The sequence below is a fragment of the Oncorhynchus masou genome, chromosome 9 (genome assembly GCF_036934945.1).
Source record: "Oncorhynchus masou masou isolate Uvic2021 chromosome 9, UVic_Omas_1.1, whole genome shotgun sequence".
NCBI lineage: Eukaryota > Metazoa > Chordata > Actinopteri > Salmoniformes > Salmonidae > Oncorhynchus > Oncorhynchus masou.
In genome coordinates, this window is record NC_088220.1 from 85,039,246 (window position 1) to 85,057,636 (window position 18,391).

An 18,391-nucleotide genomic window follows, 5' to 3' on the forward strand; every position below is an offset into this window, starting at 1 on the left:
AGACTGCTACCATGGTCCTTCTCCTGGTGGGGGACTGAGAGTAGGAGGCGGTGGTTCAGACAAGGCTATCCACTCCATCCTAGAACAAGCTCGACGAGAGATGGAGGCCCAACAGGCTGCTGTGGAACCCATCCTCAAAGCCTCCTCTTCCTCTTTCTCCTCTCCCTCCCAGAGGGATCTACTGGTCTCCCATTTGGCTGCCTCCTTCCCCACCCCTCTGACTCTCTCCATGAAGAAACCCCCCGCCGCCCTCCCAGTCTCCTCCTCCTCGCCGTTTACAGTCCTGGACTTCAGCTCTCGTGTGAAGAGGGAGGACAGAGGAGCGTCGATGCCGGACGGCATGGCTGCTGGCGTGCCGGGGTTGGGTCGGAGCCCTGAGGGGTCTGCAGTGTGGTGGTGGAGCAACATGAACCCAGACCCCCGCAGAGATAAACCCACACTGGGGGGAGAGGAGAACCACACCCAGGAGGACTCTAAAGAGGTGAGTACCACCCTCCGCGACGGGGGAAGTGTCTCGCAGCCTTTAAATCAACCCGTCTCTGAAGTTATTGATCGGGTTTGGATCCCCAATACAATTCAGAATATATGTAACCTGGTTTAATGTGTGTGTACGCTTGTGGTGTCTCTGTATCTGTTTAGCCATTCCATAACATTTATGAGTGACTGATGGTGTGTGTGTGTGTGTGTGTGTGTGTGTGTGTGTGTGTGTGTGTGTGTGTGTGTGTGTGTGTGTGTGTGTGTGTGTGTGTGTGTGTGTGTGTGTGTGTGTGTGTGTGTAGGCTCCAGGAAGTACGTGTGACGCGACGTCCGGTCGTAAACCCTGGACCAAGGTGACTTCCAGAGGCCTGCGTATGCAGCTGTGGTTGAACTGTGACCTGGGTCAGAACACACACATCGAGCCTGCTCACAGCCAAGGTAATGGACTGTGTGTGTACCGTGTATTGACAACAACAACAAAAAACACTGACTGAGGATTGTCTCTCAATGAGACCCACCTCAACTTACAGTCGACTGCTGAGCTGTACATGATCACAGTTAACCTGTCAACTCATAACAGCCCTGGGGGCTCAGCCAGTCACCCCTCCCTCCTCCTGCATAGCGTGTCTCTCTCCGGGCTTAAGGAGGACTTTCTTAGCTTCACCCTCCTTGACTGCTCCATTCCAGCCTTCTGCAAAACAGAACAGAGACAGAGGGGATTGTGGGGAAGGGACAGAGGGGATTGTGGGGAAGGGACAGAGGGGATTGTGGGAGGGGACAGAGGGGATTGTGGGGAAGGGACAGAGGGGATTGTGGGGAAGGGACAGGGGGATTGTGGGGAAGGGACAGAGGGGATTGTGGGGGAAGGGACAGGGGGATTGTGGGGAAGGGACAGGGGGATTGTGGTGAAGGGACAGAGGGGATTGTGGGGAAGGGACAGAGGGATTGTGGGGAAGGGACAGAGGGGATTGTGGGGAAGGGACAGAGGGGATTGTGGGGAAAGGACAGGGGGATTGTGGGGAAGGGACAGGGGGATTGTGGGGAAGGGGCAGAGGGGATTGTGGGGAAGGGACAGGGGGATTGTGGGAGGGGACAGAGGAGATTGTGGGGAAGGGACAGAGGGGATTGTGGGGAAGGGACAGAGGGGATTGTGGGGAAGGGACAAAGGGGATTGTGGGGAAGGAACAAAGGGGATTGTGGGGAAGGGACAGAGGGGATTGTGGGGAAGGGACAGAGGGGATTGTGGGGAAGGGACAGAGGATATTGTGGGGAAGGGACAGAGGGGATTGTGGGGAAGGGACAGAGGAGATTGTGGGGAAGGGATAGAGGAGATTGTGGGAGGGGACAGAGGGGATTGTGGGGAAGGGACAGAGGGGATTGTGGGGAAGGGACAGAGGGGATTGTGGGGAAGGGACAGAGGGGATTGTGGGGAAGGGACAGAGGGGATTGTGGGAAGGGACAGAGGGGATTGTGGGGAAGGGACAGAGGGGATTGTGGGGAAGGGACAGAGGGGATTGTGGGGAGGGGACAGAGGAGATTGTGGGGAAGGGACAGAGGGGATTGTGGGGAAGGGACAGAGGGGATTGTGGGGAAGGGACAGAGGGGATTGTGGGGAAGGGACAGAGGAGATTGTGGGGAAGGGACAGAGGGGATTGTGGGGAAGGGACAGAGGGGATTATGGGGAAGGGGACAGAGGGGATTATGGGGAAGGGGACAGAGGGGATTGTGGGGAAGGGACAGAGGGGATTGTGGGGAAGGGAGAGAGGGGATTGTGGGGAAGGGAGAGAGGGGATTGTGGGGAAGGGACAGAGGGGATTGTGGGGAAGGGACAGAGGGTATTGTGGGGAAGGGACAGAGGGGATTGTGGGGAAGGGACAGAGGAGATTGTGGGGAAGGGACAGAGGAGATTGTGGGAGGGGACAGAGGAGATTGTGGGAGGGGACAGAGGGATTGTGGGGAAGGGACAGAGGGGATTGTGGGGAAGGGACAGAGGGGATTGTGGGGAAGGGACAGAGGAGATTGTGGGAGGGGACAGAGGGGATTGTGGGGAAGGGACAGAGGGGATTGTGGGGAAGGGACAGATTGGATTGTGGGGAAGGGACAGAGGGGATTGTGGGAGGGGACAGAGGAGATTGTGGGGAAGGGACAGAGGGGATTGTGGGGAAGGGACAGAGGGGATTGTGGGGAAGGGACAAAGGGAATTGTGGGGAAGGGACAGAGGGGATTGTGGGAAAGGGACAGAGGGGATTGTGGGGAAGGGACAGAGGGGATTGTGGGAGGGGACAGAGGAGATTGTGGGGAAGGGACAGAGGGGATTGTGGGGAAGGGACAGAGGGGATTGTGGGGAAGGGACAGAGGGGATTGTGGGAGGGGACAGAGGGGATTGTGGGGAAGGGACAGAGGGGATTGTGGTGAAGGGACAGAGGGGATTGTGGTGAAGGGACAGAGGGGATTGTGGGAGGGGACAGAGGGGATTGTGGGAGGGGAGAGAGATGCCGAATACCTTATGAATACATCCCTGTTGTTTGTTTTGTCTGAAGGAACTGGATACGGTAGATTATCCAGGAGATTCATCCGTATTGCTCTAACCTAGTGTTCTAACCTAGTGTTCTACCCTAGTGTTCTACCCTAGTGTTCTACCCTAGTGTTCTACCCTAGTGTTCTAACCTAGTGTTCTAACCTAGTGTTATACCCTAGTGTTATACCCTAGTGTTCTACCCTAGTGTTCTACCCTAGTGTTATACCCTAGTGTTCTAACCTAGTGTTCTAACCTAGTGTTCTAACCTAGTGTTCTACCCTAGTGTTCTACCCTAGTGTTCTAACCTAGTGTTCTAACCTAGTGTTCTACCCTAGTGTTCTACCCTAGTGTTCTAACCTAGTGTTCTACCCTAGTGTTCAACAGTGAGCGTGTTGATGGGCGAAAGGTTTCCTTCTGACACAGCTCGTTGACTGCAGTGTGATCCCTTTCAATATATACATTTAAACATTATTTTAAAACAATTTAAATATAGTATATAGAAATGTTGTGGGACTATAGTAGATGAAGAATTAATATTTTTTTAGATTGAGTATTTATTGGGTCATTATGTTAGTATATTGTGTATGTTTGTAATAGTGTGTGATATGTGAAAGTGTGTTTTTATATTACAAATTGTATTTTAATGTTTAAGGACTCTTGGAAGATTAGTCCAAATGGAGATTTATAGAGATCCTAATCCAATCTAGTAATCCTGGACCTTGATGATTCAAAGGGGATCACTGGCACTACACCTCATTCCACTATTCAGCTCAGCATCAAACTTTTGAAAAGTACTAGGTCAAAAAAACCAAAAATGTTCCACGTTTGGGTCTCCAGAACCATAATAAAGAACCACTTAAGTCCTTCTTCCTCCTGTCTAACCTACTGTACTGTTTTCTCCTGCCTACACTGTGTTTCCATTCTCCTCCAGCAGAGGGCACTCCCAGCCAGACCTCAGCCAGCTGCAGCCCTGCCCCAGAGTCCCCACTGAGCTCTGCTGAGGAGTCATCCTACGGTTTAGGGGGGGACCGGGACCCTCTTGCCTCCCAGGCCCCGTCTCTGGATACCCCATATGGTGAGCCCTCCGGGGGGGAGTCCCAGCCTGGCACGCCCCTCCTCGGCCCCCTCACAGGCCTCAGCATCCAGGAGACGATAGCCATGTCACCTGAGCTGGATACATACGTTCTCACCAAGAAGGTCAAGGAGGTGCTGACTGATAACAACCTTGGTGAGACTCAGACTTTTACCATACCTTCAGTCTCTTATCTGTCTTCTCCTTCCTGTTCTCGTCCTTATTCTTTCTCTCTTTACCTATTTTCCCATTTGTCTTTTTTCTATTTTCCTTCTTTGTCGTTCACTCTTAAGCCCGTCGCCCCCCCTAGTTTAAGCCCGTCGCCCCCCCTAGTTTAAGCCCGTCGCCCCCTAGCCCCCTAGTTTAAGCCCGTCGCCCCCTAGTTTAAGCCCGTCGCCCCCTAGTTTAAGCCCGTCGCCCCCTAGTTTAAGCCCGTCGCCCCCTAGTTTAAGCCCGTCGCCCCCCCTAGTTTAAGCCCGTCGCCCCTAGTTTAAGCCCGTCGCCCCTAGTTTAAGCCCGTCGCCCCCCAAGTTTAAGCCCGTCGCCCCTAGTTTAAGCCCGTCGCCCCCCCCCCAAGTTTAAGCCCGTCGCCCCCTAGTTTAAGCCCGTCGCCCCCTAGTTTAAGCCCGTCGCCCCTAGTTTAAGCCCGTCGCCCCTAGTTTAAGCCCGTCGTCCCTAGTTTAAGCCCGTCGTCCCTAGTTTAAGCCCGTCGTCCCTAGTTTAAGCCCGTCGCCCCTAGTTTAAGCCCGTCGCCCCTAGTTTAAGCCCGTCGCCCCTAGTTTAAGCCCGTCGCCCCTAGTTTAAGCCCGTCGCCCCTAGTTTAAGCCCGTCGTCCCTAGTTTAAGCCCGTCGTCCCTAGTTTAAGCCCGTCGTCCTAGTTTAAGCCCTAGTTTAAGCCCGTCGCCCCCTAGTTTAAGCCCGTCGCCCCCTAGTTTAAGCCCGTCGCCCCCCTAGTTTAAGCCCGTCGCCCCCTAGTTTAAGCCCGTCGCCCCCCCCTAGTTTAAGCCCGTCGCCCCCTAGTTTAAGCCCGTCGTCCCTAGTTTAAGCCCGTCGCCCCTAGGTTAAGCCCGGCGCCCCTAGTTTAAGCCCGTCGCCCCTAGTTTAAGCCCGTCGTCCCTAGTTTAAGCCCGTCGTCCCTAGTTTAAGCCCGTCGCCCCTAGTTTAAGCCCGTCGCCCCTAGTTTAAGCCCGTCGTCCCTAGTTTAAGCCCGTCGCCCCTAGTTTAAGCCCGTCGCCCCGAGATTAAGCCCGTCGCCCCTAGTTTAAGCCCGTCGCCCCTAGTTTAAGCCCGTCGCCCCTAGTTTAAGCCCGTCGCCCTAGTTTAAGCCCGTCGTCCCTAGTTTAAGCCCGTCGTCCCTAGTTTAAGCCCGTCGCCCCCCCTAGTTTAAGCCCGTCGCCCCCTAGTTTAAGCCCGTCGCCCCCTAGTTTAAGCCCGTCGCCCCCTAGTTTAAGCCCGTCGCCCCTAGTTTAAGCCCGTCGTCCCTAGTTTAAGCCCGTCGTCCCTAGTTTAAGCCCGTCGCCCCTAGTTTAAGCCCGTCGCCCCTAGTTTAAGCCCGTCGTCCCTAGTTTAATCCCGTCGTCCCTAGTTTAATCCCGTCGTCCCTAGTTTAAGCCCGTCGTCCCTAGTTTAAGCCCGTCGTCCCTAGTTTAAGCCCGTCGTCCCTAGTTTAAGCCCGTCGCCCCCTAGTTTAAGCCCGTCGCCCCCTAGTTTAAGCCCGGCGCCCCTAGTTTAAGCCCGTCGCCCCTAGTTTAAGCCCGTCGCCCCTAGTTTAAGCCCGTCGCCCCTAGTTTAAGCCCGTCGTCCCCAGTTTAAGCCCGTCGTCCGACCTCCAGCCTGACCCCCTGTCTCTCTACTCTCTCTCCCCTCAGGGCAGCGTCTGTTTGGGGAGAGTATCCTGGGTCTGACCCAGGGCTCGGTGTCTGATCTGCTGGCTCGGCCGAAGCCCTGGCACAAGCTCAGTCTGAAGGGACGTGAGCCATTCGTCCGCATGCAGTTCTGGCTGCAGGACCCACACAAAGTGGAGAAACTGATGGACATGAAACGCCTGGAGAAGAAAGGTAATGATCATCTCTCTCACACACAGACCAAACACACCCTGGTGATGTTAGGACCGATTTATTGACACAGACAATTACACGCTTTATTGGATGTGACAATCAGGTGGCCCTCCAGGGGCCCACTGACCGTTATCATCTTCATCATCTTCATCATCATCAATAATCATCGGCAGCAATCGGTGATTACTATAAAGTCTCCTCCCCCTGCTTCCTGCTTCCTCTCCTTACTGCACTGATCCATTAATCTACTTCTTCCTGGTTCCATTCACACGCTGCTTCCTTGTTCCATTTATCCACTGCTTCCTGGTTCCATTCACCCGCTGCTTCCTGGTTCCATTCACCCGCTGCTTCCTTGTTCCATTTATCCACTGCTTCCTGGTTCCAGTCACCTGCTGCTTCCTTGTTCCATTCACCCGCTGCTTCCTGGTTCCATTCACCCGCTGCTTCCTTGTTCCATTTATCCACTGCTTCCTGGTTCCATTCACCCACTGCTTCTTGGTTCCATTCACCCGCTGCTTCCTTGTTCCATTCATCTACTGCTTCCTGGTTCCAGTCACCTGCTGCTTCCTGGTTCCATTTATCCCCTGCTTCCTGATTTCATTTATCCCTTTCTTCCTGTTTTCATTAATCCCCTGCTTCCTTGTTCCATTCATCTACTGCTTCCTGGTTCCAGTCACCTGCTGCTTCCTGGTTCCATTTATCCCCTGCTTCCTGGTTTAATTCATCCCTTTCTTCCTGTTTTCATTAATCCCCTGCTTCCTGGTTCCAGTCACCTGCTGCTTCCTGGTTTCATTCATCACCTGATTCCTGGTTTCCCCATCGTTTCTCCCTCTCTTGATGTTGCATCCATGAAGTGAACACATAGCAGTTCTACTTCCATAATAACTAAGGGTGTTGACTAAACTTCTCTGCTATCTTCCACTTATCAGGGTAGCATAGACATCAGGGTAAGATAGACATCAGGGCAGGATAGACATCAGGGTAAGAATCAGGGCAGGATAGACATCAGGGTAAGATAGACATCAGGGTAAGATAGACATCAGGGTAAGATAGACATCAGGGTAAGATAGACATCAGGGTAGCATAGACATCAGGGTAAGATAGACATCAGGGTAAGATAGACATCAGGGTAGGATTGACATCAGGGTAGGATAGACATCAGGGTAGGATAGACATCAGGGTAAGATTGACATCAGGGTAGGATAGACATCAGGGTAAGATAGACATCAGGGTAAGAATCAGGGTAGGATAGACATCAGGGTAAGATAGACATCAGGGTAAGATAGACATCAGGGTAAGATAGACATCAGGGTAGCATAGACATCAGGGTAAGATAGACATCAGGGTAAGATAGACATCAGGGTAAGATAGACATCAGGGTAAGATTGACATCAGGGTAGGATAGACATCAGGGTAAGATAGACATCAGGGTAAGATAGACATCAGGGTAGGATTGACATCAGGGTAAGATTGACATCAGGGTAGGATAGACATCAGGGTAAGAATCAGGGCAGGATAGACATCAGGGTAAGAATCAGGGTAGGATAGACATCAGGGTAGGTTAGACATCAGGGTAGGATAGGCATCAGGGTAGATTAGACATCAGGGTAATAGTCAGGGTAGGATAGACATCAGGGTAGGATAGACATCAGGGTAGGATAGACATCAGGGTAGGTTAGACATCAGGGTAAGAATCAGGGTAGGATAGACATCAGGGTAATAGTCTGGGTAGGATAGACATCAGGGTAGGATAGGCATCAGGGTAGATTAGACATCAGGGTAATAGTCAGGGTAGGATAGACATCAGGGTAGGATAGGCATCAGGGTAGGATAGACATCAGGGTAGGTTAGACATCAGGGTAAGATAGACATCAGGGTAGGATAGGCATCAGGGTAGGATAGGCATCAGGGTAGGATAGACATCAGGGTAGGATAGACATCAGGGTAATAGTCTGGGTAGGATAGACATCAGGGTAGGATAGACATCAGGGTAGGATAGACATCAGGGTAGAATAGACATCAGGGTAAGATAGACATCAGGGTAGGATAGACATCAGGGTAGGATAGACATCAGGGTAAGATAGACATCAGGGTAGGATAGACATCAGGGTAGGATAGACATCAGGGTAGGATAGACATCAGGGTAAGATAGACATCAGGGTAGGATAGACATCAGGGTAGGATAGACATCAGGGTAGGATAGACATCAGGGTAGGTTAGACATCAGGGTAGGATAGACATCAGGGTAGGATAGACATCAGGGTAGGTTAGACATCAGGGTAGGATAGACATCAGGGTAGGATAGACATCAGGGTAGGTTAGACATCAGGGTAGGTTAGACATCAGGGTAGGATAGACATCAGGGTAGGATAGACATCATCACACGGTTCCTGTCCCGGCCTGTACTGTAGATAGCTATGATAAAACGGACACGAGGAAAAGTCATGACACCAGCTGTTTGCAAAACATAATTTGCTTTGACAACGGAGCAGGCCCGGTTTCCCCAGCTCTCTCTGTTAGTGACCCCCTGACCCCTCACACCGAGCATGCCCACAGCAGGCCTGGAGGTGAGCGTCTACACCACATGCTGGAGCAACCTGAGCGCAGGCAACAACAAAAAATGGGTGTGACTGTCACAGAAGGTTTAGAATAGAGCAGTCGGACCCAGGCCAATAGCAGAGCTGGGAGGACAGGCAGACCGAACCATGAGTTGACCCTTGTGTAGTGTATCACTTGGAGGCTACAGACACATGTACATGGCCTTTGAAGGCTTGTCATTGGATCAGTGTGTACTGTACTGTAGGAGAGCGGTCCGATGCACTAACAAATCCATGCTGTCATTTACACATTTGTAGCATGTGATGCTTTCAGAGGCTAACACTTTGTTCCTTGTGTTGCTAAAGTTAGACATTACCGCCCCCTAGTGGGTGTTGGTACCAGTTCACTGTGTTTATCTACCACGATATCTCATCCTCGCCTCTGTCTCCCCTCCCCCCCAGCCTACCTGAAGAGACGCCACAGTTCGCTGAGTGATAGCCGTTCTGTGGACGGTGGCCTGGCAGGACCAGACTTCCTTCAGAGCTCCAGCCCCCAGCACCAGCGACGGACTCAGCTGTACCAGAAGAAGGTCCGGGTGGTTCTGGGTCCCGAGGAGAAGGAGGCTCTGAAGAGGGCTTACCAGGAGAAACCCTACCCCTCCCCCAAAACCATTGAGGAGCTGGCCTCCCAGCTCAACCTGAAGACCAGCACGGTCATCAACTGGTTCCACAACTACAGGTCAGTTACTGTGCTACGAGCTTTCTTTAAGCACCTGACAAAGATATGACAGGAACCCATTAGAGTTGGGTGTCCGTGATTATCTACCCATAAAACATTGTGATGTACGATGCTATTGCCCTTATTGTTGTAAAAGATCTATAAATACACATTTTCTAACACAACAGTCGGGCTGTAACGCAAAATCAAATGCAATTGGACGAAAGATAATGCTGTTAAAACAGAAGATGTGTTGGTGTCTGGGTGTCTATGTGTCTGGGTGTTTAGGTGTCTGGGTGTTTAGGTGTCTGGGTGTTTAGGTGTCTGGGTGTCTATGTGTCTGGGTGTTTAGGTGTCTGGGTGTTTAGGTGTCTGGGTGTTTAGGTGTCTGGGTGTGTTGGTGTCTGGGTGTGTTGGTGTCTGGGTGTGTTGGTGTCTGGGTGTTTAGGTGTCTGGGTGTTTAGGTGTCTTGGTGTTTAGGTGTCTGGGTGTTTAGGTGTCTGGGTGTTTAGGTGTCAGGGTGTTTAGGTGTCTGGGTGTTTAGGTGTTTAGGTGTCTGGGTGTTTAGGTGTCTGGGTGTTTAGGTGTCTGGGTGTGTTGGTGTCTGGGTGTGTTGGTGTGTTGGTGTCTGGGTGTTTAGGTGTCTGGGTGTTTAGGTGTCTGGGTGTTTAGGTTTCTGGGTGTTTAGGTGTCTGGGTGTGTTGGTGTCTGGGTGTTTAGGTGTCTGGGTGTTTAGGTGTCTGGGTGTGTTGGTGTCTGGGTGTTTAGGTGTCTGGGTGTTTAGGTGTCTGGGTGTTTTAGGTGTCTGGGTGTCTGGGTGTTTAGGTGTCTGGGTGTGTTGGTGTCTGGGTGTTTAGGTGTCTGGGTGTTTAGGTGTCTGGGTGTTTAGGTGTCTGGGTGTTTAGGTGTCTGGGTGTGTTGGGGTCTGGGTGTTTAGGTGTCTGGGTGTTTAGGTGTCTGGGTGTTTAGGTGTCTGGGTGTTTAGGTGTCTGGGTGTCTGGGTGTTTAGGTGTCTGGGTGTTTAGGTGTCTGGGTGTTTAGGTGTCTGGGTGTTTAGGTGTCTGGGTGTTTAGGTGTCTGGGTGTTTAGGTGTCTGGGTGTCTGGGTGTTTAGGTGTCTGGGTGTTTAGGTGTCTGGGTGTTTAGGTGTCTGGGTGTCTGGGTGTTTAGGTGTCTGGGTGTCTGGGTGTTTAGGTGTCTGGGTGTTTAGGTGTCTGGGTGTTTAGGTGTCTGGGTGTTTAGGTGTCTGGGTGTCTGGGCGTTTAGGTGTCTGGGCGTTTAGGTGTCTGGGCGTTTAGGTGTCTGGGCGTTTAGGTGTCTGGGCGTTTAGGTGTCTGGGTGTTTAGGTGTCTGGGTGTTTAGGTGTCTGGGTGTTTAGGTGTCTGGGTGTTTAGGTGTCTGGGTGTTTAGGTGTCTGGGTGTTTAGGTGTCTGGGTGTCTGGGTGTCTGGGTGTTTAGGTGTCTGGGTGTTTGGGTGTCTGGGTGTTTAGGTGTCTGGGTGTCTGGGTGTTTAGGTGTCTGGGTGTTTAGGTGTCTGGGTGTTTAGGTGTCTGGGTGTCTGGGTGTTTAGGTGTCTGGGTGTTTAGGTGTCTGGGTGTTTAGGTGTCTGGGTGTCTGGGTGTTTAGGTGTCTGGGTGTTTAGGTGTCTGGGTGTTTAGGTGTTTAGGTGTTTAGGTGTCTGGGTGTTTAGGTGTCTGGGTGTTTAGGTGTCTGGGTGTTTAGGTGTCTGGGTGTTTAGGTGTCTGGGTGTCTGGGTGTTTAGGTGTCTGGGTGTTTAGGTGTCTGGGTGTTTAGGTGTCTGGGTGTTTAGGTGTCTGGGTGTTTAGGTGTCTGGGTGTTTAGGTGTCTGTGTGTCTGGGTGTTTAGGTGTCTGGGTGTTTAGGTGTCTGGGTGTTTAGGTGTCTGGGTGTTTAGGTGTCTGGGTGTTTAGGTGTCTGGGTGTTTAGGTGTCTGGGTGTTTAGGTGTCTGGGTGTTTAGGTGTCTGGGCGTTTAGGTGTCTGGGCGTTTAGGTGTCTGGGTGTTTAGGTGTCTGGGTGTCTGGGTGTTTAGGTGTCTGGGTGTCTGGGTGTTTAGGTGTCTGGGTGTTTAGGTGTCTGGGTGTTTAGGTGTCTGGGTGTTTAGGTGTCTGGGTGTCTGGGTGTTTAGGTGTCTGGGTGTTTAGGTGTCTGGGTGTCTGGGTGTTTAGGTGTCTGGGTGTCTGGGTGTTTAGGTGTTTAGGTGTCTGGGTGTTTAGGTGTCTGGGTGTTTAGGTGTCTGGGTGTTTAGGTGTCTGGGTGTCTGGGTGTTTAGGTGTCTGGGTGTTTAGGTGTCTGGGTGTTTAGGTGTTTGGGTGTCTGGGTGTTTAGGTGTCTGGGTGTTTAGGTGTCTGGGTGTTTAGGTGTCTGGGTGTCTGGGTGTTTAGGTGTCTGGGTGTTTAGGTGTCTGGGTGTTTAGGTGTCTGGGTGTCTGGGTGTTTAGGTGTCTGGGTGTTTAGGTGTCTGGGTGTGTTGGTGTCTGGGTGTGTGGGTGTTTAGGTGTCTGGGTGTGTTGGTGTCTGGGTGTCTGGGTGTTTGGGTGTTTAGGTGTCTGGGCGTTTAGGTGTCTGGGTGTCTGGGTGTGTTGGTGTCTGGGTGTTTAGATGTCTGGGTGTTTAGGTGTCTGGGTGTTTAGGTGTCTGGGTGTTTAGGTGTCTGGGTGTTTAGGTGTCTGGGTGTTTAGGTGTCTGGGTGTTTAGGTGTCTGGGTGTTTAGGTGTCTGGGTGTTTAGGTGTCTGGGTGTGTTGGGGTCTGGTTGTTTAGGGGTCTGGGTGTTTAGGTGTTTAGGTGTCTTGGTGTTTAGGTGTCTGGGTGTTTAGGTGTCTGGGTGTTTAGGTGTCTGGGTGTTTAGGTGTCTGGGTGTTTAGGTGTCTGGGTGTTTAGGTGTCTGGGTGTTTAGGTGTCTGGGTGTTTAGGTGTCTGGGTGTTTAGGTGTCTGGGTGTTTAGGTGTCTGGGTGTCTGGGTGTGTGGGTGTTTAGGTGTCTGGGTGTTTAGGTGTCTGGGTGTCTGGGTGGGTGTCTGGGTGTTTAGGTGTCTGGGTGTTTAGGTGTCTGGGTGGGTGTCTGGGTGTTTAGGTGTCTGGGTGTTTAGGTGTCTGGGTGTCTGGGTGTTTAGGTGTCTGGGTGTCTGGGTGTTTAGGTGTCTGGGTGTCTGGGTGTTTGGGTGTTTAGGTGTCTGGGTGTCTGGGTGGGTGTCTGGGTGTTTAGGTGTCTGGGTGTTTAGGTGTCTGGGTGTTTAGGTGTCTGGGTGTTTGGGTGTTTAGGTGTCTGGGTGTTTAGGTGTATGGGTGTGTTGGTGTCTGGGTGTTTAGGTGCCTGGGTGTTTAGGTGTCTGGGTGTTTAGGTGTCTGGGTGTTTAGGTGTCTGGGTGTTTAGGTGTCTGGGTGTGTTGGTGTCTGGGTGTCTGGGTGTGTTGGTGTCTGGGTGTTTAGGTGTCTGGGTGTTTAGGTGTCTGGGTGTTTAGGTGTCTGGGTGTGTTGGTGTCTGGGTGTTTAGGTGTCTGGGTGTTTAGGTGTCTGGGTGTTTAGGTGTCTGGGTGTGTTGGTGTCTGGGTGTGTGGGTGTCTGGGTGTTTAGGTGTCTGGGTGTGTTGGTGTCTGGGTGTGTGGGTGTCTGGGTGTGTGGGTGTTGGTGTGTGGGTGTTCAGGTCTAGGTGTCTGTCTGTAATCAAGTTACCATGTGGCATGGCAACAAAACAAATCCCAGTAATTGGAAACCAAACGACCAATAACATGTCTACCGTCTTACCTCAGAAAACTATAGAAAAAACGAACATTATGAAGCAGTTGTTGATGACAACAGCCTCGTCCTTTAGGCTTTAAACTGCCATTCTTGGTATATTTAAAAAATAAAAAGTCACAACAACCTTAGGACAACACCTTCATAGGCTAGAATGTTTGAAGAAATAAGCTGCCGTTCATAACCTCAGTTTGGATTTAAGCTTGTATGATAGGCCAGTGGAAGGAACGAGGACATGTTATTGGTCGTTTGGTTTCCAATTACTGGGATTTGTTTTGTTGCCGTGCCACATGGTAACTTGATTAAACTGGTCATTCGATGTTTCTATAGGCTGTTGATATGTTTCGTTCCATCTCATTATTAGTCCTCTGGCTACTGTACGTTTTTTTTTTTTTAGGTTTGTTACAATAACTTTGAGATGGACCACGGTTACATTCAATGTTTGATTAGGAGAAAACCATGACTTAAACAATGACACTTAGCCTTCAGTCATATTCATAATCGAATGGAGAGAGAGGGGGAAATATAGGCTACTTTTATTTATTTTTTAAACAGTTAGACACAATATAGTTACGGAGTGTCTGTTTATAAAAATTAAATATATATATATATATGGCTATAGTCTGACGGAGAGAAACAATATTTTATTTTTGGACATTTTGATTTGGTTGAATTCTCTGCTCCTACATTAATTTCTTGTTTTCTGTATATAGCGTATTGATTGAAATAAGCGATGGCCAATAGGAATAGGCAAATTACTGCTGTGAACAGGGTTTTGTACTGCACGGCGCCATTCAAGGTCAAATAAGCTAAACCATAGTCTGTCACATCGGGATGTCTTCACCATCGATGATACCGTCGTAATATCGCCCAACCTGGTCTTTAACCCCCTGCTCTCCGTCCCTCCCCAGGTCTCGTATCTGCAGGGAGCTCTTCATAGATCTAGTCTTTAACCCCCTGCTCGCCGTCCCTCCCCAGGTCTCGTATCAGGCAGGGAGCTCTTCATAGATCTAGTCTTTAACCCCCTGCTCTCCGTCCCTCCCCAGGTCTCGTATCTGCAGGGAGCTCTTCATAGATCTAGTCTTTAACCCCCTGCTCTCCGTCCCTCCCCAGGTCTCGTATCGGCAGAGAGCTCTTCATAGATCTAGTCTTTAACCCCCTGCTCTCCGTCCCTCCCCAGGTCTCGTATCCGCAGGGAGCTCTTCATAGAGGAGATTGAGGCTGCAGGGTCAGCGGCAGCAGCTAAAGCAGGGGAGGGGGACAGCTGTGACGGGACTGAGTCAGACAGCACAGTGGAGGGGCACCACGGGAGGCACAGAGGAGCCCCTGAGAACCAGGACATGGAGGTCAGGGTTGAAGCCGGGGTGTCAGGTGGATCCCCTGCCCAGAGAAACTGCACTACCTCAGGCTCGGTCGGGCCGGTCTCCAGCAGCAACAGCAACCTCTTCAGTCTACCTGAGGCAGGTCTCTCTCTCTCAGCCCCCTCCAGTCACATCTCAACCCCGGCTAGGAACCCCAGGGACAATACCCTGCGCAGGAAGAAAGCTGCCAACCTCGACAATATCATCCACAGACTGGAGAAGGCTGCCGGCAAGGAAGACCCTTCTGAGTGGGAGTTCTGAACCTCCCCCCACACCCCTTTCTCATGACCTCACAACCTCTGCCCTCTGACTGTCCCCCTGGTCTTCTCCTATTGGACAGAAGAGGGCACAGCCAAAGCCAAGCTCATTGGCCATTTTTATACACAGTCTCTTTCCTGAGAGAAAGGAGAGAAGTGGTTACCAAACCAAGATATAGAAAAAGATATAATGAACACTTAGAAGACAAAAATGAGGGAATCTCAGGCTCGCTGAATAGAGTTTTCTTTCTTACGGAGAATCACTTAGTCGCCCTGCTGGCCACAGGGCTTACTGTACCCCCAAACACCACCAATTACTGGCAGGTACTACCAAACACCACCAATTACTGGCATGTACACCCAAACACCACCAATTACTGGCAGGTACCCCCAAACACCACCAATTACTGCAGGTACTGTACCCCCAAACACCACCAATTACTGGCAGGTACTGTACCTCCAAACACCACCAATCGCTGGAAGGTACTGTACCTCCAAACACCACCTATTCCTGGCAGGTACCTCCAAACACCACCAATTACTGGCAGGTACCTCCAAACACCACCAATTACTGGCAGGTACCCCCAAACACCACCAATTACTGGCAGGTACCCCCAAACACCACCAATTACTGGCAGGTACCCCCAAACACCACCAATTACTGGCAGGTACCCCCAAACACCACCAATTACTGGCAGGTACCCCCAAACACCACCAATTACTGGCAGGTACCTCCAAACACCACCAATTACTGGCAGGTACCCCCAAACACCACCAATTACTGGCAGGTACCTCCAAACACCACCAATTACTGGCAGGTACCTCCAAACACCACCAATTACTGGCAGGTACCCCCAAACACCACCAATTACTGGCAGGTACCTCCAAACACCACCAATTACTGGCAGGTACCTCCAAACACCACCAATTACTGGCAGGTACCCCCGAATGCACCACAGACAGACCAATCTGACCTGGGGTTTCTCCCAGAGCTGGACCAGGGGCTTTTTAAAGGATGGACACTCACAGGAGGAGAATGTTTAACGTGTTAGTTTAGAAGATAAACATCAGTGTCCTGTCCTCACACAGCGACCTCACTCCTCTCCTCCCACACTGTCCTGTGACTGTTACAAACCTTTTGCCTTTTTCTCTTCTCTACTGGTGTGTGTTCTTGTAAGAGCAGCTTGACTTTTTAACCTTGTTACATCGTGTGTGTGTGTGTGTGTGTGTGTGTGTGTGTGTGTGTGTGGTGTGTGTGTGTGTGTGTGTGTGTGTGTGTGTGTGTGTGTGTGTGTGTGTGTGTGTGTGTGTGTGTGTGTGGGTGGGTGGAGCAAGATGATTCATCTGAAGAGAACAATCAAACCTAAAGAAAAAAAAAAGGAAAAAAACGGCCAAGTTTCCATAGTTACTGAGGGAAGAATGACCTTTGACCCCTGTGTGGTCCTGCTAGCAGCCATGTGATGGTGCCTGGCCGGCGGGATCTCTGGTGTACCACTCAAATGAAGAGGAACCACCTTTTGTTTTCTTCCCCTAGAGTCCTACAACAACGTTTATTTGTATTTTCTTTATATATATAGCGATGTGGTTGCCGTTAAGAGATTGCAAGTTAGAGAAGAATTACTGCTTTTACTTCCAAGTGAAACATGTTTAACTCACGGTTAAAAGTTTATAGTTTATGATGAAATGTTATAGTAGCTGACTTAGTGATATGTTGTCATTTGTTCTGAGTAAGTAAGCGTACACATCACAGTTTAACCAACCTACTCTGACCTATCCGGGTGAAATCGGGAGAACTGGTCAAAGCAACACGTTTAATATCATCTGTACTGGACGTCTCAGTGCTCATCTGAATACAGAGAGACGGGGGATCAGTTTGGGACTTCATACAGGGGCTTTTACTAAAGCCCTGCTCCAACGTCTACTCCCTACCAGCCCCTACTCCCTACCAGCCCCTACTCCCTACCAGCCCCTACTCTATACCAGCCCCTACTCTATACCAGCCCCTACTCTATACCAGCCCCTACTCCCTACCAGCCCCTACTCTATACCAGCCCCTACTCTATACCAGCCCCTACTCTATACCAGCCCCTACTCCCTACCAGCCCCTACTCTATACCAGCCCCTACTCTATACCAGCCCCTACTCCCTACCAGCCCCTACTCCCTACCAGCCCCTACTCCCTACCAGCCCCTACTCTATACCAGCCCCTACTCTACACCAGCCCTTACTCTATACCAGCCCCTACTCCCTACCAGCCCCTACTCCCTACCAGCCCCTACTCCCTACCAGCCCCTACTCCCTACCAGCCCCTACTCTATACCAGCCCCTACTCCCTACCAGCCCCTACTCTATACCAGCCCCTACTCTATACCAGCCCCTACTCTATACCAGCCCCTACTCTATACCAGCCCCTACTCCCTACCAGCCCCTACTCTATACCAGCCCCTACTCCCTACCAGCCCCTACTCCCTACCAGCCCCTACTCCCTACCAGCCCCTACTCCCTACCAGCCCCTACTCTATACCAGCCCCTACTCCCTACCAGCCCCTACTCTATACCAGCCCCTACTCCCTACCAGCCCCTACTCTATACCAGCCCCTACTCCCTACCAGCCCCTACTCCCTACCAGCCCCTACTCCCTACCAGCCCCTACTCCCTACCAGCCCCTACTCCCTACCAGCCCCTACTCTACACCAGCCCCTACTCTATACCAGCCCCTACTCTATACCAGCCCCTACTCTATACCAGCCCCTACTCCCTACCAGCCCCTACTCCCTACCAGCCCCTACTCCCTACCAGCCCCTACTCTATACCAGCCCCTACTCTATACCAGCCCCTACTCTATACCAGCCCCTACTCCCTACCAGCCCCTACTCCCTACCAGCCCCTACTCCCTACCAGCCCCTACTCCCTACCAGCCCCTACTCTATACCAGCCCCTACTCTATACCAGCCCCTACTCTATACCAGCCCCTACTCTATACCAGCCCCTACTCCCTACCAGCCCCTACTCCCTACCAGCCCCTACTCCCTACCAGCCCCTACTCCCTACCAGCCCCTACTCTATACCAGCCCCTACTCTATACCAGCCCCTACTCCCTACCAGCCCCTACTCCCTACCAGCCCCTACTCCCTACCAGCCCCTACTCTATACCAGCCCCTACTCTATACCAGCCCCTACTCTATACCAGCCCCTACTCTATACCAGCCCCTACTCCCTACCAGCCCCTACTCCCTACCAGCCCCTACTCCCTACCAGCCCCTACTCTATACCAGCCCCTACTCTATACCAGCCCCTACTCTATACCAGCCCCTACTCCCTACCAGCCCCTACTCCCTACCAGCCCCTACTCTATACCAGCCCCTACTCTATACCAGCCCCTACTATATACCAGCCCCTACTCTATACCAGCCCCTACTCTATACCAGCCCCTACTCTATACCAGCCCCTACTCCCTACCAGCCCCTACTCCCTACCAGCCCCTACTCCCTACCAGCCCCTACTCCCTACCAGCCCCTACTCCCTACCAGCCCCTACTCTATACCAGCCCCTACTCTATACCAGCCCCTACTCCCTACCAGCCCCTACTCTATACCAGCCCCTACTCTATACCAGCCCCTACTCTATACCAGCCCCTACTCTA

At 51.6% G+C, this 18,391-nt stretch overlaps 1 protein-coding gene across 1 annotated transcript in view; it reads left to right on the top strand.

Moving 5' to 3' along the window:
• Window positions 1-16,986, top strand: part of LOC135546697 (homeobox protein cut-like 1) — a 27,804-nt gene extending 10,818 nt beyond the window's left edge. Inside the window, exons 6-11 of the mRNA XM_064975312.1 lie at window positions 1-481; window positions 780-915; window positions 3,927-4,223; window positions 5,936-6,124; window positions 9,124-9,400; window positions 14,311-16,986. The exon at window positions 1-481 is cut by the window's left edge and continues 1 nt beyond it. Coding sequence (XP_064831384.1) covers window positions 1-481; window positions 780-915; window positions 3,927-4,223; window positions 5,936-6,124; window positions 9,124-9,400; window positions 14,311-14,752 — 1,822 coding nt within the window. The 3' untranslated portion in view covers window positions 14,753-16,986. The remainder of the gene's footprint in view (window positions 482-779; window positions 916-3,926; window positions 4,224-5,935; window positions 6,125-9,123; window positions 9,401-14,310) is intronic.
• Window positions 16,987-18,391: the final 1,405 nt, after the last annotated feature.